Raw genomic sequence first — 20,459 nt, forward strand, 5'->3', positions numbered from 1 at the left:
GATCGGCTCTGTGTCCAAATTAGCAGCCAGTTGTGCAGGCGCAGTTTTAATTACTGAACTGGCGCAGTCCGAAGTTTCGGTTGTCCTTGTGCATTAAGTCTATATAACCAGTAGCAGTGTCGCTAGGTCGTCCAACTTTTCCATGTCCCTTGTTATCGGTCGGTGATTGTAGCATGTGAGCCAGCTACTTCGCACAGCAGCAATATGGCTTTTGTCAAACATCTGCAGTTACTTTTCCTTTCTGAGTTGCTGCTTATTGCAGCACCGCTTTTTAGACTTGCCGGGTGTTCCTTCATTCTACATTTAAATCTCCAAGTGAATACAGCATTCGTTATGCAGTAAGTATAGGTGGGGCTTTAAACATTAACAGTATTGCATGGGGCCAAGAATTTCAACTCACTGTGTGTATTGACTCTGTCGAGGCCACGTGGATGTGGGGGGAAAAGTCCTGATTAGCCCTTTGAGTGATGCTGTGTGGCCAATTTATTTTATTGCAGTTTCCAGTAGTAGGAAGTTTTTAAAAACTCGTGAGTAGAGCAAAAAATTTTTGCAGGCAATATTTTGTCTCAAAAATGCTTTACTTTCATCGACAGTGTACATCAATTTAGGGCTAAGTAATGCGCATACTTTCGCTTCCACCGGCTGTAGTTCGTGTCACATCGACGTAATTTCGGTGCGTACACTTACATCGGAGTCCTCGTCACCTTTGGTGACCAAATTCCTTGCGACATGACATGGTGCTCTCGCGTGCTTTGCATGATGCAGGGTTTTACTAAATGCTCCGTGTCGCGTTTCATTCCGTGAGCACTGTACACTCAAATACACTTACGATAAGAAATGGAAAAACATTTCCAGCAAAATGTATGGCTATCAATTCACTGTCCTAAAAACTTGTTTTATCAGAACAAACACGTCAGAAACAAGTCCGAAGAAACATTAGAGCAGTCGCCACCGCGGTACCGAAATTACAACTGTGTGCATCCCAGTGTACGGGAATATGCGAACTGCAACCAAAGGCAAAGAAGAAGAAAACTGATTAGTATCCGAACATTAAAATTAAATTATGGGGTTTTACGTGCCAAAACCACTTTCTGATTATGAGGCACGCCGTAGTGGAGGACTCCGGAAATTTTGACTACCTGGGGTTCTTTAACGTGCACCTAAATCTAAGCACACGGGTGTTTTCGCATTTCGCCCCCATCGAAATGCGGCCGCCGTGGCCGGGATTCGATCCCGCGACCTCGTGCTCAGCAGCAGCAGCCCAACACCATAGCCACTGAGCAACCACGGCGGGTTATCCGAACATTGGCAGCACTGGGCTACCAGCAATGCGATAGCGGCAACCATAAAAAATTGATAGCATCTCCTCTATGCACAGACCTTGAAAAAGATAAGTCCACTTGTCAAAACGATGGCTCCTGCTTTTACCTTGTTCTTGTCTTGCTCAACACCTTAGAAGTAGCAGACAACATACGCGCGAACACGTGATGTGATCAAGCGCTGGTAGGTAAGCAAGTCTTGTTGTGCACACCGGTGAGTGGAAACACAATATCACGTCACATTAGGCGACTCAATAGAGATGGGAGCACCTCTCAGAAAGCACTGGTGTCAAATGTGTGAAGTATCAAACATAAGATTAGTGCCATACATGTGCAGCAAAAAGCCTCAAAGAGTCAACAATTGTCATGTTTGTTTAAAGCACGAGTTACGGAATATTGCACCTCTGTCCTCAGGTTCACCTGATCCCTTTGCTCGTTTTGTTTTGTTTCCCCCTTGCTGCAGAACAAGTTGAAGGTTGCTGCCTTGAAGACCACGTCCAACATTAATGCTCTCATCCGGGACCTGTTTCACGTTCCACCCTCTTTCAAGTCAACAATCACGCTTTCGTGGAAGCCTGCCACCACAAATGTATGTCTCCAGTTTCTCTCTGTTTAAGCAGCACTTTTTGTTGGGCTAGTTGGACTCTCTGTTTGCTAGGAGTGGGAGGGCTGCTCTGTGACATTGCTGGGGCAGTATCGGTCGACCCCCTTTGAAGATATGAATCACTTCCGTGAGATTTCACATTACTAGCACCAGACACAACCCATACCTACCGTATTTATTCAAATCTAGGCCGATAGTTTTTTTCAAATAATCATATGCCAAACTCAGGGTTGGCTTAGATTCGAGGATTTTAAAGAATGTGCCACGTTGTAATTTAAAATGATAAATATGGTGCATAGTCAGTGCCATCTTGAAAAGTCAGTATCGCAGCCGCTATTAACCGCATCAGTAGCCAACTGAAGTACACCAGCAATGTCGCTATTTTGACCTGTGTCGTATCGGCGAGTGGTGTGGCCCATAACGTGGCGTTACCGTAATGGCATCAAACAGGCGATGCCACTATAGTGCCGCTTTCAAATGAAAAACTGTGCTAGCCGCGGAGGCATCGTCAAACATTCAAGCCGGGTGTGGACATCAGCATCGATAAGAAAAACGTCCGTCATTGGAGGAGGCCACAGGGGACACTTTCTGCATGTCCCTCAAAAAGGAGATGACAGTGATAAGGAAAACAAGCGCGCGATAACAGAGAGGAGCTGCTCACCGAGATTGTGCAGCGTTTCGAAACGTGTGAGCCACACCGCACTGTCTGCGCATGCATGGGCCCGCGGACGCGAGCTTGCGCGCACCCGCAAGTGTGCGTGTTGTCTAGGATATAGCGGCGAGGCTACAGCAATGATAACATAGAGTGAGCTCGGCATGTTCACATTAAGTACCGTATTTAGACGAATCTGGCGCCCACCTTGTTTCCGATAAAACGGGTCCAAAAATTGCATGCGCGTTAGAATCGAGTACGGCCCTAAATCCGCGTTACCACATTGCCATCGGCATTCGAAAAATGGCCGCCTTGTACGCGCTTCTATCCTAGTGGCTGTAGCTTCCTCCATATGCATACCCCCATGTTGTATGTGTAACCAGGCGCTGGTGTAACCTAATCTACTGCCTGTCTTCCTGTTTTCTGCATTTATTCAATCAGCATGGAAGCACTGACTGCGAAGACACGCCGAGTCCACCATGATGCCGCACTTAAAAGGAAACTTATAATGTGCGTGGAGACAGACGGAAATCAGGCCGCATCACAAGCGTTCGGTGTTCATGAAACTTGCGTGCGGGACTGGGGCAAACAGAAGAATATTTTTGCCAGCAAAGCAGCGAGGAAGGGTTTCAGTGGACCTAAGCAGGGCCGCTTTGCCAAAATGAAGAGCTGCTCGCGGAATACATGCAAGAGCAGCGATCGGCACAGCAGCCTGTGACGACTGATCTGCTCAAAGTACAGGCGATGCAGCTAGCCCTACAGAAAGGGCTAATACGGAGTGACTTCAAAATGAGCAGGTGCTGGCTATCAAATCTTATGAAAAAGAAGGCTTTTCATAAAAAGATATTGAGATTACCCATGCGCACCGTCCGACTCCCATTCCGCCACACTGCACATGGCTCACTTTGCCGAGGCCACATCCTCTCAAACAGCCTTCCTTTGCAAGCCTGATGAAGAGCCTGTTTAAAAAGAACGCTTTGCTAAGCAAGTACAGTCCTTTTTAACCCTTTGAAGGTCGATTTTTTTCGCCAGATGCGACCGCCCAGGGTCGATTTTTTTTTATTGCAGATTCCAATTCTTCTTAGGGAGTTATTTCGAAAAAAATGTACCGTAATTTTTCTAGGGTGACCGTAAAGTGAGAAAAAAATATTTTGCGTTGGTATATATGTACTCTTTCATTCATGAATAACAACAATAAAAAAGGAAATAGACTTATAAGAATTGAAAATTGTATCCATTGTTATACTTCAAGGCTTTGAAAATGCGCACACTAGGATATTTCGCAAGACCGAAGTGTTCCTGCTCTTACACTAATATGTACATCCATAACGCAATCGAACTGCGTAGGTGCCCGCACTCAAGAAAACTGTATGGTTGTGTATCATCAAAAAAAACAAAACATGTAGCATTTGAGAATTTCCACCGTGGCACTCAACAAAACTGTGGATAATGTTCAGCGATCCGATAACTTCCCCAAGAGCTGGTGCGCAGGAAGGCTCATTAGCGTCGTCGCCGTCGCGGTCATCACACATGGTCACATCAGCAGTAGCTTCACTCTCCAAGTCTGAGTAGCATGTTTGTTGATCATTTTCAAAGTTCAGATACTTGGCGATGCAGACTGCACCGGATTCATTATCCTCTGCACAGAGTGCATTGATCATCATCGTCATCATCAGCCTGGTCATGCCCACTGCAGGGCAAAGGCCTCTCCCATATTTCTCCAACAACCCCAGTCATGTACTAATTGTGGCCATGCCGTCCCTGCAAACTTCTTAATCTCATCCGCCCACCTAACTCTCTGCCGCCCCCTGCAACGCTTCCCTTCCCTTGGAATCCAGTCCGTAACCCTTAATGACCATCGGTTATCTTCCCTTCATACTCTGCGCTAACCCTGGCATCATACAAGATGTGGACGTGCTCGGCAAGGTGCGCTGCAGTGACCACAGGAGGGTAAGAACTCGAATTAGCCTAGACCTGAGAAGGGAACGGAAGAAACTGGTACATAAGAAGCCAATCAATGAGTTAGCGGTAAGAGGGAAAATAGAGGAATTCCAGATGAAGCTACAGAACAGGTATTCGGCTTTAACTCAAGAAGAGGACCATAGTGTTGAAGCAATGAACGACAATCTTATGGGCATCATTAAGGAGTGTGCAATGGAAGTCGATGGTAACTCCGTTAGGCAGGATACTAGTAAACTATCGCAGGAGACGAAAAATCTGATCAAGAAACGCCAATGTATGAAAGCCTCTAACCCTACAGCTAGAATAGAACTGGCAGAACTTTCGAAGTTAATCAACAAGCATAAGACAGCTGACATAAGGAAGTATAATATGGATAGAATTGAACATGCTCTCAGGAACGGAGGAAGCCTAAAAACAGTGAAGAAGAAACTGGGAATTGGCAAGAATCAGATGTATGCGTTGAGAGACAAAGCCAGCAATATCATTACTAATATGGATGAGATAGTTCAAGTGGCTGAGGAGTTCTATAGAGATTTATACAGTACCAGTGGCACCCACGACGATAATGGAAGAGAAAATAGTCTAGACGAATTGGAAATCCCACAGGTAACGCCGGAAGAAGTAAAGAAAGCATTGGGAGATATGCAAAGGGGGAAGGCAGCTGGGGAGGATCAGGTAACAGCAGATTTGTTGAAGGATGGTGGGCAGATTGTTCTACAGAAACTGGCCACCCTGTATACGCAATGCCTCATAACGTCGAGCGTACCGGAATCTTGGAAAAACGCTAACATAATCCTAATCCATAAGAAAGGGGACGCCAAAGACTTGAAAAAATTATAGACCGATAAGGTTGCTGTCATTTGCCTACAAAGTATTTACTAAGGTAATCGCAAATAGAATCAGGAACACCTTAGACTTCTGTCAACCAAAGGACCAGGCAGGATTCCGTAAAGGCTACTCAACAATAGACCATATTCACACTATCAATCAGGTTATAGAGAAATGTGCGGAATATAACCAACCCTTATATATAGCTTTCATTGATTACGAGAAAGCATTTGATTCTGTCGAAACCTCAGCAGTCATGCAGGCATTACGGAATCAGGGTGTAGACGAGCCCTATGTAAAAATACTGAAAGATATCTATAGCGGCTCCACAGCCACCGTAGTCCTCCACAAAGAAAGCAACAAAATCCCAATAAAGAAAGGCGTCAGGCAGGGAGATACGATCTCTCCAATGCTATTCACAGCGTGTTTACAGGAGGTATTCAGAGACCTGGATTGGGAAGAAATGGGGATAAAAGTTAATGGAGAATACCTTAGTAACTTGCTATTCGCTGATGATATTGCCTTGCTTAGTAACTCAGGGGACCAACTGCAATGCATGCTCACTGACCTCGAGAGGCAAAGCAAAAGAGTGGGTCTAAAAATTAATCTGCAGAAAACTAAAGTAATGTATAACAGTCTCGGAAGAGAACAGCAATTTACCACAGGCAGCGAGGCACTGGAAGTCGTAAGGGAATTTATTTATTTATTTATTTATTTCGGATACTTTCCTGGCCCGAAGGCATTACAGAAAGGAGTGGTAAGTGAACAAAAAAAAAAGTACATCATTATACAATAATAGGCATTACAAAACGGCAGAAAATACAGCAGTTTTGAAGTTGCCAACGTCAGAAATGGCAGCGATGGAGGGAGGAAGGTCGTTCCAGTCAGCGCTGGTTTTAGGAATAAAAGAACCATGACACATCTTTGTTCTAAAATATGGAACACCAACTTTAAACATGTGATCGAAACGGGATGAAATGTATGAAGGGCTAGTAATAAGATGATCCTTTAATAGTGGGTTGTGGTGATACAGCCTGTGGAAAAGACACAGTCTAAAACATTTACGGCGCAATGAAAGCTCCGGTAATGTAAGTGTGTTTTTCATGGAAGTAATGCTGGCGTAACGGGAATAGTTAGATAAGATAAAACGTGCTGCGCGATTCTGGATGGATTCTAGAGTGTTTATCAGTGTGAGTTGATGGGGATCCCATACGGTGGATGCATATTCTAGCTTTGGTCGCACTAATGTTTTGTAGAGGGTAAGCTTTAACGGCATAGGCGCAGCAGAGAAATTTCGACGCAAGTATCCAAGAACCCGGTTAGCGTTATTAGTGACGTGTTTGATGTGCGTATGCCATGATAAGTTACGTGAAATATGGACACCTAGGTATTTGTACGAGTTGACGGATTCAAGAGAAGTATCGTGAAGTAAGTAAACACGCGTATTGTCAGTGTTAGTGCGGCTTGATACATGCATTGTTTTACATTTATTAACGTTTAGTCGCATGAGCCATTTATCGCACCAGTTGGATATGCTTCTGAGATCGTCTTGAAGCCTATCAGTATCAGTGTGGTTAGTTATTTTGCGATAAATGACGCAGTCATCTGCGAAAAGCCTGATAGATGAATGGGAAATGCATTTAGGAAGGTCGTTTATGTAAATGAGGAAAAGGAGGGGTCCCAGTACCGATCCCTGTGGTACACCCGATGTTACGGAAGTGCGAGAGGATGAACATTCATTAGCTGAAACGTACTGAGTTCGATTAGACAGAAAGCTTTTAATCCAGTTTAGTACATTAGGGTCAATGTTAAGCATGCTAAGTTTAAGAATGAGAAGATCATGTGAAACAGTGTCGAAAGCTTTTGCATAGTCCAAAAACACGCAGTCTACATCGAAGCCCATATCAGTATGGGTAAATAGGTCATTAGTAAAACATATGAGTTGTGTTTCACATGAAAATGTTTTCCTGAAACCGTGCTGTTCAGTCGAAAAGAAGGAATTAGACTCAAGGAAATCAATCAGATGAGAATGTATAATATGCTCCAATATTTTGCATGGTATACTTGTCAGGGATATAGGACGATAGTTATCGGGGGAATGAGTGTTACCTGATTTAGGGACCGGAACAACCTTGCCAACCCTCCAATCGCTTGGAAGAACTGAGGAACCTAGAGACTGGGAAAAGAGCATCGAAAGCATAATGGAAGAATATGGTTCAGTAATTTTAAGCATTTTACAGTTAATTGAGTCTTCACCTGATGAAGAAGATATTTTCAGGTTTTCAATCAACTTTTGTATGCCGACCCAATCTATATAAATGGAGTTCATTGGTAAATAGGAGGATTTAGTTACCGACGGTAGAGTGGCAGGAGCACATTTGTGAAAGACAGAAGCAAATACATCATTCAAAACGGAACAGCACTGGTTCGGAGGGATCGCGACATTGTCAGAACGGGCTAGTTGGATTGTTTTGCTTTCTTTGCCACCAACAATATTCCAGAATTTACATGGATTAGACTGCAAAAGTGATGGGAGGGTGTTATCGAAAAAAATCTTTTTTGCATTTGTAATAGCGATAGTATATTCTGCGTGAATGCAATGATATGCTGCCCAGCGTTCGGGAAGATTAGATGCTTTGGCGCGACGAAAAATACGTTTCGTTTTGTTGCGCAGACGGCGCAGAATTCCAGTAAACCATGGCGAGGAAGGACTCGAAACAATCTTTCTTTTAGGTACATAGCGATCCATTAGTGTTAGCAGTTTGTTCTTGTACAATGACCAGTTCTCTTCAACGGTACGTTCAAAAAAGTTGACTGTGTAGTCAGTAATGAATGATTCTAGCTCATTTAAAATGGATGTAGTATCGGCGGCATGGTAATCACATATAGTTTTAACTGTTTTCTTCGAGCGAACTTTCTTCTTAAGTGTTAAGTGGAGAAGCGAGTGGTCACTTATTCCTGTAAGGTATGTTGGAGGAGAAACCAAATCTGGAGCTGTTGTAAAAAAGAGGTCTAAAGTATTAGACGAAGTGCTGGTAGTGCGTGTGGGTTCATGAATCAGCTGGGTTAGATTAAAATCAGCGCAAATGTCCAAAAAATGGGTGCACTCGGAAGATGACTGCTTAAGGGAGGGAAAACCATTTTGCCACACTATGTTTGGAAAATTGAAATCACCTAGTAAGAACAAATGTGATTTTGGGTATCGAACAACTAATTTGTTAAGGACGTCATGAAGGTCAGTGCAGAAATTGGTAGTGGAGGATGGGGACCTATAACACGCGCCAAAGATGAGGTCCCCAGTGGGAAAACCAACACGAGTGCAAACTATTTCTAATGGTGAGTCAGTGGGGATAGTGAAGGAAGGGATAGCAGAACTCACGGCAATCAGTACACCTCCGCCCGTACGGAAATCGCGATCGTACCTGTAAAAGTTATATGTTTTTTGACAGTCTAGTATTTCACTATCTTTAATTTTTGCTGAAAGCCATGTTTCGGTGAGCACAACTATATCAGCTGAGCATGCGTCGATATGTGATGACAGTGATGTGCGCTTGTTGGCGATACTTCGGACATTTGTAAAAAGAAGTGATAAGCAGTTTGCTTGCTTTGGAACACGAGATAGCTATGCTGCACCCAAATGTGAAGATTGCGGACCGGATGGTTTGTTGTTTGTTGGGGTAATCGCGCTCCTAGCTGGTCCGATCTCGCATACTTCATCTGTAGCTGCGCAATAAACGTAACATTTTTTACCTATGATTAGTTTAATACATCTACTTAGGGCAGGTAGTGACTGCGGATCCGGATCATGAGACGGAAATAATCAGAAGAATAAGAATGGGCTGGGGTGCGTTTGGCAGGCATTCTCAGATCATGAACAGCAGGTTGCCATTATCCCTCAAGAGAAAAGTGTATAATAGCTGTGTCTTACCAGTACTCACCTACGGGGCAGAAACCTGGAGGCTTACGAAAAGGATTCTACTCAAATTGAGGACGACGCAACGAGCTATGGAAAGAAGAATGATAGGTGTAACGTTAAGGGATAAGAAAAGAGCAGATTGGGTGAGGGAACAAACGCGAGTTAATGAAATCTTATTTGAAATCAAGAAAAAGAAATGGGCATGGGCAGGACACGTAATGAGTGCATTGATGCGGTCGCAATATTCGGCTCCTTCTTCATCAAGTGCACATAAATAGTCAGCACCAACATCGACGGTGCTTCCCTTCGAAAAGCCAGCGTGTTCAAAACACCGCATGATCAAAGTGGGTTCCACTTGCTTCCATGCATACACAATGAGACATATGGCTCCGAGGAGGTCGATGGAGTACTCCTTGCCGTTGTCGTAGCAAAGGAGCATGCACTTGAGCAGGTGGTGGCGGTAAATCTTCTTCGTGTGCTGAATGACGCCTTGATCCATTGGTTGCGAGATCGACATGGTGTTCGGAGAAAGAAATACCATCCTGATAGCTTTCAGGTGTGGGATGTCACCATGCGCCAGGCAATTATCAACAACACAGAGCATGTGCGTGCCTGTGGCTGCGAACTTGTGGTCAAGCTGCCGAACGTAATCTTAAAATATTGGGCCTGTGACCCAGGCTTTCTTGTTGTGCCAGTAGATAAGCTCATCCCTTGGCGGCAGCCGCGCATTTTAAAAGCAGCGAGGCTTCCCATTCTTTCCAACTATGAGTAGCGGCAGCTTGTGTTTACTGCACATTTTCACGCCGAACAGAAAGGTAATTCTTTCCTTGCCCTGCTTTCGACCCTTGACCGCGGTGTCCTTTGCTGCGAACATTTTTGTGGGCAGCATCTTGAAAAAAAAGGGCTGCCTTGTCAAGGTTGTACACATCGTCTGCACCGTACTCGCTAAGCAACGGAGCCAACATGTGTTTCTTCCAGTCGTCGACAACGCTCTTGTTTGCGCTGCTGCTTTCACCACAGACAGCTACGAAGGTCAAATTATTGCGCTCTTTAAAACGGCTGAGCCAACCATTGCTACACTTCAACTCTCCGTGCCCATGTTGTAGAGCCAAGTCGTTGACCTTCTCCCGCAGTTTCGGGAAGATGGGCTGCGTTTGCTTTCTGCAGCCAGCGAAGTAAAGCTGATTTCACATCTTGGTACGTGGGAACCCGTACTCGCGACTGCTTCGATGAATATGTCTTGCTGCACCTTTCAGCCAACTCTGTCTTGGAATGCGTGTTCTTGCCCGCTTCTTGGATCAAGCAGAACTTCTGCTGCAGCGTTAAAGTCTTATACTTTGGCATGTTCGCTCACAGGCACTTCTGCACAGTTCAGAAAAAAACAAAAAAAAAACATGCTAGCTGCAACACCCCTAACCACCGTACACAAAGAAACGGCGCAGGCCGGCGTCGCAGGCGCAGAGAGAGAATGGGCGAACGGCAGCCAGTGGCAGTGGCACGGAACACGCGCTGACGCTGCAACTCCGAGGAGCATGCGGAGTGGGGCACAAGAGCATGTGACAAAAACTGGTATGCCCACTGTGTGGCAGTGAAGCACATCTCCTCTGCAGGCGCGTGTTTTGGTGGTGCGCAGGGCATACCGTGGACTGATTTTTGTGCTAGCAGTACTACGAGTCTGGTGCTTCGTCTATAAATAATCGCGATTGCTATGTGGCGTGGCCTGGCGGCTCCGAACGGCCGTCATTTCGTCGGGTTTGCAGTGAAATGAGGATCGGGAATGGCCGCATAGCACTCAAATCTTCTAATTAACCGGGTTGGCCTAGGCCTAGGCCGCCGGTTCTAATTATTCGGTATTGGAAAATACAGGACCGCAGAAAACCTTCGAATTATCCGGGATTTCGAATTAACCGAGTTTGAATTAACCGAGTTTGAATTAATGAGGTTTTACTGTACCTTCTAAAGGCTCCCTAGTGGCACCACTAGTGGGCGCTCGTACTGATTGCTGAAAAGGATGAACGGCTGGGTGTAAGCTAGAGCTCGTAACAGCCTCCAATTAGTCACACTTTGAATTTCATTCAAATCTAGCATACACTTCAAAAGTTTACCTTCTTGACCCGTGTCCTGCGCTAATGAAATCTACACTTTTAGCATTTCCAGCCGAAAGTACAGCTTTGTTAACTCACTGCTGAACATCGCTGCATTTGATGATGGACTGGAATGAAAAGGAAGTGCACAAGAGCACTTGCACTGTTTAAGTAACATGAATTTGTTACGTAAATTTACTAAAACAGCTTATTTATTTGTTTGTGTTCTAGGAGAAGACAGTTTCTGACAACGCTCAGACGCTTGCGACAGCAGGGTAAGCAGTATTTCTTTACATTTATAGCCTCGCATGTATCTCCGAGGTTTCCGTTTGATGATTGTTTTATTTAATGGCCTTATGTCTCGAAAATTTTTCAGCAAGGACTTATTGTTTTTATTGCTTGCATTCTTTGTTTTGCTTCTATGTATCATCACTGAGGCTCAGGCTATGTGCCTGCACAGCCTGGGTGCTTGCAGAAGGGGTGTAGCCAGGAATTGGGTTTACTGCATGCCAGACACGCATGAACCGCACTAGCTTGGCCATCTGCACAACAGAAGGCCGCTTCCTGTTTGATCACAATGTTCCAAGTAGTCTGTCAGCTGTGTTGGCGCCTCGCACGAATGGAAGGATGCATGCAGGGGCGGTTGTTGGCTGCACATTTAATTAAAAACAGTCTACATGCTTTGGGAGCACATTTTTGTCCCATAATAATCATCATCTGTCTTGCATGTCTTTCCTTTTTTTTTTATTCAGGTCACAAACAGCATACGCATTATCAGCATGACATTGCATTCTTGACAGGAAAGTAGCGAACGCAGAGTTTTTCAAGAAAACGCAAGCAGGACAGGTGACGATTATCGTTGTGGGGCAAAGATGCGCCCGAAAGGGTGCGAAGTGTTTTTTAGAGCTTAGCTGTGCTGCTGGAGCCTGTAGCTGATACAGCTGCCACGTGTCTTTTTCACTGCTCAGGGCAAAAGGAGAGAAGCGGCGCATCAGTTTCCCTGAGGACACGAACAAAGGCACAAAGAGGACACTTCCCACGTCCAAAAACGAGCGTGAGCTCTACAGTCCTCCTGGCGGGAAGTACAGCACCAAAGTTCAGGGTTTCCAGAGTGAGCAGGTCTCTTGTTTCGTACAGCCACAACAGGAGGGGGGACTGGGGCACTGTCACCTAGGTCTCTTTAATTTGGCCACACTTTCTGCACCAGTTGTGGGAGTGCAGCACTTTTGTCCCTCGCTTGACTTCATGCTAGGCCAGCTCAGCGCACGTTTGCGATTCTCCTGCACTGACTGCTTTGGAAGTCCAGGTGTTGTGCAAACTCCTGCTTGCAGACGTAGGGCATCACTATTTGATTCACAGTATGTGCACGGCACAGGTCTGCATACTCGCCGACGAGCAGACCGACTCACGAGTAGACCGGCTTGCACGGTTGCCACACTGGTTTGATGGGCATGAAATGGGGTGTCAGTGAGAGACGAATGGGACTGAGTGCCAATTAACGCAAGTACAAATGAAAGTCAGTGATGGTGATTTCGAGCGGACGCAAATGTGAATGTGAGTGACAGTCAATGAGTTTGCATGTGAGTGAGTGCCGGTGAGTAGCTGTTGACACAAGTAATATGAGCGTAAGCTGTTGTTGGTAAGTGTGAGTGGAAACAACTAGTGTGAGCACGAGTTAGGGCTGTTCAGTAGGAATGCGAGTGAGTGCCGACAAGTGTAACACGAGTGTGAGCAAGTACATAGCCTACAAAAGTATTCGTGAATGAGTATCCATACTTGTTCCCCCGGGATATGGTGGGCACAAACTCTCTTGCTTTGGTTACAGCAGTGGCGCTTGCTGGTATAGGGAGGCAAGGTACTAATACAAGTTCGATGCATGAATGCTTGTCAGGACATGTCGGTAAAAGCTTGTAAGAAGCTTTTGTTTAATCGGGTTTTCTTTTGAAACCAATTTTCTAGTGAAGAAATAGCACCCACGGCTGCCATGTAGTGTTTTACCATGGTTGTGATTACTGCATTAAAGGGGCGCGGAACCACCCCTCGGGCTTTGTGAAATAACGTAGTCCGCGGGCAGCATACGCTACTGTGAACATCTCAGCCAAGTTTTGCTGTCGTACGCAACAGAAGCCCTGTCCGCAATCTTTTTTAGATGCACTGTTTCGTCATTCCCTTAGATGTCTGCTATTGACCGATAGCTAATATCAAGCAGCAGTCGGCTACATGGTGCAGATACCGCGGTCGCTGCGAGATGCTGCCTCGATTCCACTGGCTAAGCGCACTGCTGCTCGCTGAGGACAACCGCGTTTGGCTTACGTTTCGCACGTCGTAGGCACCAGAGGCAGAAGTCATTACATACGTTAACAACTAAAATAAAATTTCAACTGTGCGCCACGGTGACATTTAGAAGCCGGAGCATTGTGGGCATGCAGTCTTCACAGTGTAAGGCATTGAAAAAAGAATGGGAGCGCAGCAGAGGCCTTGTTTGATTGCCAATAACTCCGCTTCTGCTGAACGCATTGAAGTACCTTTTGCAGCAAAGTATTTCTGAAATAGCCTATTTTCACTTCAAATGCCTTTCTCCAATTCGATAAAAAGTAGTTCAGGGCCCCTTTAATATGTATACCAACCCTATTACTACATGCACATTTGAAGAAAAGGTATATTAAGCACCTGTAGCAGATGATAGAGTTCGATTGTTGCTACATTTTTCTCCTACATTTGCAAGGGTCACAAGGAACAGAGGCATAGAGCTGAATTGGCACATGAACTCGTGTAGCACAGCTTCCAGCCTTCTCAAGAATCGGTTTAGAAAGTGCAGCGAAATCAAAGTGCAAGATGCTTTGCTCTTCTTTTTCTTCCTTCTTTCCTTCCTTTCTTGAATCGTAGATCACAGTACACGTTGGTTTTAGCCAAGCTTGCATCGGTAATGCATTCACAGCTTTACTGCAGCCGTGACTGCGTACATCTTCCTGTTTTTTAGCCATTGCTCATAAAGGTGCAGCAGGCATTGTAATATTGCTTTCTCATGGCGGCATTGGATGTTTTCTCAGTGGCTCATGTACCTTAGGTAGCTGCTTATTGCTTAGTCTCTAAAAACCATATTTGGTTGAAATGTCCAAGGAATTTATTGCAAGAATTTTTCTGATAAGGACGCGATCATCCTCGTATAGTCCTCGTCACCTCAATGCCAGCATGCCGTTGCCGTGACTCTGCTGTCAATATGTCATCGCCAACACTTTAGAATTGCCATCGCAATGTCGTTATGTGGTCAAAGCCATACTGCCGTTTTTACCCATGTCACATTAATAAAGTGCAGCAGTGGTCATGCGAAAAGTTTTCGGAGTGAACTTGTTCCATTCCCAGGACTGTTGATGCTGTCCTTCGATCAGCTAGCCTGTTTACAAATGCAATGCTGAACCTAAATGTTTTGCCTCATTGTGGATGCTTGCACTGTGTCCACCAGCATCACCTTACAACTAGTGCCTGAGCATTCTTCTCTCATTGCATGGTCAGGGAGATGACATTAACTGTACTCAGTGACAACCTTTTTATTCAGCGCAAGTTTCAAGGACAAAGCCACACTGCACCTGTTTTGTGTGCCTCTATGCTCCAAAGCTTTGTTGATGAGAGACGCAGATGTTGAAAGTAGGGGTGCGTGATTAATCGAAAAGTTGTAATATTATATTTTTAATATTCATATTCGATTCGAAAAATATATATTTGAAAATGTCTGAATATTCGCTCAGATACAAATTTTCTTATCAAATTGAACATATTGCTTCCTGTGTGGGAGTAAACATGGTTCTTAGCATTTGTTTTTATCTAATCTGAGATTATTGAAGGGATTTTTTGCTGAATTTTGTGGTGATTTCGTGCTGCTAGCGAAATTTCACCTCTAAATCACACTTAGCCACTAAACGCCGAAACATTGCGGGAAAGCCAGTCTCTCGATACCAAGGGGCATGGGTTTGTAGACAGCGAGGGTTAACTTTCTGTCTCTCTCTCTCTCTTCCTTTATATATATATATATATATTGCAGCGTATTCTCAATTCTGAGCTTATTACTTGACGGCAAGTGCGATGAATGACGACTGCCACAAGGTCAAATCCCTCCATGTTTAGGGGCATTTGGTGCGGTATAATAAGGCATAGGTTGGCGAAGCCATCTAGTGGGAATTACTAAATTTTCCCAGTTAACATGAGCCAAATGTACAATGTTTAAGCATAACGGCTTACTAGTCTATTTTTTTTTTTGCGTTGACGATGGAATTGTAATGTTCCAACACAACAAATTAACCCAACTGGCTAATACATGCATGTGCAAATCATTATTTGATATTTGGAAGCTAGGTATCTGTATTCTATTCATATTTGAAAATTTTGATATTCGCACGCCCCTGGTTAAAAGAAGTTTGCATCCATTACGATTCCTCGAAAGTCAGCGAAAGTGAAGGGCTGGTGCAGTTATGCAAATTCTCTTCAAGTTGGACTGCGGTGTATTTACCTCTGCTTTCTTATGATATCACTGGCCATAGAGTAGCTAAAGGAGGCGAACACTAAAGCCACACATGACTTCGGACATGGACTTTTGCTGGTAATTCGAGTGCTCCCCAATCTGGCAAGATAACATTGGCCACAGGCTGTACTTTTGCTACCATATTGAATAATGAAACACAACCTACCTAATCTAGCATTAGTTTGCTTGCATTTCATTTGTGCATGATGAAATGCTTGACATGTACAGTTGTTGTCAGACTTAACCCAAGCAATAAACCACATCTATAGTTAATTTTAACAAATGTGGAGTGTAAGGACAAAAAAAAGAAGAAAGAGAATGCTTTGGAAGGAACACGCATTAAACTAGCACATTCGTGGCACCCAGAACAGAAATCTCCTGAACCCTCCGCAGGAGAAATGAAAAGGAACTCAAGGCTCTGGTTAAGGATAGTGCTCTGGTTAAGTATGATCGCAACTGTATGTACAGCCCTTCAGACTTTCTGTAGGTACCCTTGGGATACCTCGGGCAAGAAAAGTATCGTTTCATAATCCTGCATGACATGCAATGCGAGCCGTTGAGACGGCAGCAAAAGTGCATGCTGTCGTCTCACTGCTACTTTTTCAAAACGTGCAGTGCCTGTAAACCGTGGCGGTGGCCGGGGCGGCTTCAACAGGTTCCGGGGCAGCAGCAGAGGCTGGCGGGGTCGGATATACTCGTGAGCAGGCCGAGGTGCTGGGGCCACACATCCTCTCACATCTCCTTCTCCCCTCTCTCACTCACCTGCGTCGCACGCTCACATGCGTCGCTGTCGGCATCCACGTCTTCTTCCATTGTCAGCATCTCCCCTACCCATGTTTTCGTTGTGTCTGTGCGCTTGCCTACCTTGCGATGCCTCTCCCCCCCTCTCACCTCTCATCCGGTGTCCAGGTGTTAAAAGAAGGGAGGGCCAGATGACAGAAGCCAGCCAACGCCACATCTGTACAGCTGGCTCTCTTTTTTTTTTTTTTTTTAATTTCCCATGTGGCGTTGGCCCGTGCCAGATCAATGCGGCTGGCTGCAATATGTAGGTGACCTTCCATTGCGGTTGCTCACTGGCTGTGAATGAGGTGGCGGTGGTCTGTGGTTGGTTTGAGTATTGGCGGTGCCTTTAGAAAGGCAGCGTAGCCGTGTGAATGTGCTGCTCTGAGCCGTAAAGTTACCACTGCATGCAGCTAAAGAAGTTGTAAGCGTAGAGCAGGTGTTCTCTGTTTCAGAATTCGCTCAGCTGTTGTGTGCCGTCATGTGAACATCGTGTTAATTAAAGCTGTGCTGCATGTTTTAATTTTATTATTGTGCAGGCACATCGGGGCTCGTATGTATTCCTTATTTTTAGGACTACTTTTCTGGCTTGCTCTTCGTGGTCTCAGCGAGGAACTAACGTGCAGTTTTCACAGTTGTGCCACCAGCGACAGCACCAACAGTTTTCGTTACACCATTGTGCTGCTGGGAAGTGTTTTTTGATCATGTGAGATCAAGTGTAAATAGAGTAAGTTGTGCAGCGAGATTGCTTAAAAGCCCACCTTAATACTTGTGCGTACATTCTTTTTCCTTTGTGCCTGCACTTGTATTCTTTTAAGGATGTAAAAACAGTAAAGAGACTCTGGTGGCCAAAGCTGCACAATGCAGCTTTCGTGCAGCTTCACTAGTTGGCTTGCCATTTATCCACGGCACAGCGTCATGTGCCTTGTTAAAAATCCTGTCTGGTGAAATTGTAGTCATGGTGAGGTTGGGATAATGGTGAGTGGGACGAAAGGGGGGGAGAGGCGAAGCAGGTGAGTGATTGATCAGCCTTCCCTGCCGCGTGGGGCTTGCAAGTATGAGGCTGGGGTGCCATGATCCACTTGTGGGGACAACCAAGCAGAATACACCAATTGGCTGGTCACTGGTGTTTGCCAACTTAGGGAACAAGGAAAGCTTCCTTGGTGTAGCAGTCTGCATCAAAATGTGATGCTTCCGAGCTCAAAACGTTGGCTTAATTTGTACGACATCTGAATAAAGTGTTTTTAATGAAGCCCATCACTGTGTGGCCTTGCTGAAAATTAAGCTCTAGATTAACAGTGTGCTTGTATAAATTGTGTAAGTGGCATTGTACTGTGGTAATGTGTGTACTTTTTTTTTTTTTTTTGAATCTCCTGACTCAAAAAAGTGCCGGTGGCTTTATGGCACGCACACTAGTGTACAAAAACAACCAACACTAACCCCTCCAACTTTGACCTCTTTTTCCATCTAGTAGCTAGAAGACATTGTTGTCATTTCTACTTGATATTGTTCAGGTACATTGAGTATGCCTTAAGAGTTAATGGTAACTATTTAGTGTGGTGATGTCCAAACCTGGTTTGGAAAATGTTGGGTTTTGTGCATTATTTGTGCATGTGCATGCGCCCAAAGTACAGCCTTCTATTGAATGCGCTTTGCAGTATTCTGCAAGGTGGGTGCTTAGCAAAGATTAGAACTGGGATTTACACAAAGGTTTTGAGATGTCTCTCAATAAAAATGTTCTTAATTTTGGGGTTATTGTGTCTGTTGATAGAATACATAGTACGTCATAGATGCAAGTGGGCAATGAGCAGGCTTCAAAATTTCTATATTTTTAATGCAAGGTTTTATTACATTTAGCTACGCAGACTTTTTATTCATTTTGGATCGGGTGCATCCTTTGCATATCCAAGTTCAGAAAGTGCTGCCTTGATTGCCTTGTACACCAAAGGGTCCTCGATTGTGACTGGGATCTGCAAGAAAAAAAAAATTTCACGATCTTGAACCCTGAACTGGTCTGCAAGCAGGGCGTGTTGCGTTTATTTCCGCCACTTTTGCAACACGATGTTCAGCACATGTTCTAGCATTATAAGCGAATCTGAAGATGCAAAGGCCTATTTTGGCATTAGCACTTTAGTAATGCAAAAACTTCAACGTGCAAGCTGACAAGTATAGCACAGTATGCTTATCAACTTGTAAAGTACAGTAGAACTTCGTCGATGCGATCCAGATGCGTACGATTTCCCTGGAACGCAAAAAAATGACCCAATAGAATTGCGTAAATTTCTTACCCCTTGCGTACGTTCCCGGAAAACACGATCTTTTGGCACCAATGCTCAGTACATGCCGAACTGCGATCGTATGATACGTTTTCCGGCCGCTGGACTCCATGTAAACAAGAAACTGCGCAATGATGCGTAAGGAGCGCGCGATCGAAAACAGCTCACTGCAGCAGCTTCACCGCAATGCCCGACGCCGGCGCGCGCTCAGTTTATTCCGGTAACGGCAAATCTCCCGGCTCGCCTCGCACCGCATTCACAACTGTCGCCACCAACCCTATTGCGATAGGCATCTTCACATATCTGTTTTACGGCGCGTGGGGCGTAGTGCCGTTAGAAGCGCACTGCACGCTTTTAGTAGGCGATAATCCAAACGTGCCGCCGTAACCTGCTGCAGGCGGCGCGATGCGAGCGTCACGCTTTCGTTCCGGCGTCGCTTACGAGTACGATTTCGTTTCGTTTTCCCTGTCGCCGTCGTAAAACGCTACGCAGTGGGACAGCAAAACGCGTCTCGGGCCGCAACTATTCGCGCAATGTTTCGCGTTACCTAGCTGTCGACTACAGTTTGCGTCTGTCAAATGTTCTAGTTACTTTGGGCTGTACGTTTCTCCCGGTTACTATGGCTTTCTCACGTTTCTTCTCTCTCTCTCGGAAATGCGTATGAACGAGGTTCTATTATACTTGAAATGCCTTTAAATGTAATGCACAATTCTAACTGGTTCACTCCGACCAAATGTGCTAAAAAAATGTGCCTCGTTTGCATCTTGCATACGAAAGTCGTTTACACCGAGTTGTAAAGGGTAGGTCATTCCTGGCTTTATTTATACGAGTACCTGCAGCGTCACATGGCCATTATAGCAGGGGGGCATTTGTATCGAAAAGAAAAACAAAAATGTGAGCTAAACGTGCATGTTAATTTTCCATCTTATGAGAACGTACGTGATATCAAGGGGGTGCTAAAATGCACCCCCTTCTCGTGTGAAGATCTCTAGGCAGAAGCTGAAGGTAGTATTTCTCAGGGTAAACCGCCTAGCCTCGCACGAAACTCCAATTGTAAACGCTAGACAACATGAGCGGTCACGCACGAGCAGGAGTTGCTTGTTTGTGCTGCTGTTGGCACTCGAGCCTCGTTATAACGAAGTTGTATCCGACACGAAAGTACATTCGTTATATCCGATATTTCTTATAAGCGTACACTACCGGCGAAAAAAAAGCAAATTTTATATTCACTATGTCCGTGTTCCTTATATTGAGGTCGCCACAACGTTTCATCACGAAAAAAGGAAAGCTTCAGAGAGGTCGCAGCCATATTCACTACATTGCATCGAGTATGACGGCGGTCTCGTGTCTATTACAAAGCAATACTGGCACCAAAAGGTGAGCAACTGACACCACAAGTCACTCCACCTGATAATGGAAGGCTTGCGCATTTTGGGCTGTGACGTAACATCAGGAAGCGAGAGCAATTACGTTACGGTGGCTCAAACTTTTCTTTTTCAGTTGGCTCCTCGCCTTCGCACTT

The 20,459-nt window shown here is 45.0% G+C and overlaps 2 protein-coding genes across 3 annotated transcripts in view; one reads left to right on the forward strand and one right to left on the reverse strand.

The window, feature by feature from the left end:
- The window catches only part of cass (apoptosis inhibitor cassowary), a 38,381-nt gene extending 20,463 nt beyond the window's left edge, over positions 1–17,918 (forward strand). Inside the window, exons 8-11 of one of the 2 annotated variants that reach the window (XM_065450340.1) lie at positions 1,783–1,908; positions 11,597–11,640; positions 12,334–12,484; positions 16,497–17,918. In XM_065450340.1, the coding sequence (XP_065306412.1) occupies positions 1,783–1,908; positions 11,597–11,640; positions 12,334–12,484; positions 16,497–16,505 (330 nt within the window). In that variant the 3' untranslated portion in view covers positions 16,506–17,918. The remainder of the gene's footprint in view (positions 1–1,782; positions 1,909–11,596; positions 11,641–12,333; positions 12,485–16,496) is intronic. The other variant, XM_065450339.1, reaches the window with a different exon arrangement.
- Positions 16,928–20,459, reverse strand: part of LOC135916895 (acyl-CoA synthetase short-chain family member 3, mitochondrial) — a 61,222-nt gene continuing 57,690 nt past the window's right edge. The window contains exon 16 of the mRNA XM_065450338.1: positions 16,928–18,631. Within this exon, the coding sequence (XP_065306410.1) occupies positions 18,536–18,631 (96 nt within the window). The 3' untranslated portion in view covers positions 16,928–18,535. The remainder of the gene's footprint in view (positions 18,632–20,459) is intronic.

This window comes from Dermacentor albipictus, chromosome 3 (genome assembly GCF_038994185.2).
Source record: "Dermacentor albipictus isolate Rhodes 1998 colony chromosome 3, USDA_Dalb.pri_finalv2, whole genome shotgun sequence".
NCBI classification, from domain to species: Eukaryota; Metazoa; Arthropoda; class Arachnida; order Ixodida; family Ixodidae; genus Dermacentor; species Dermacentor albipictus.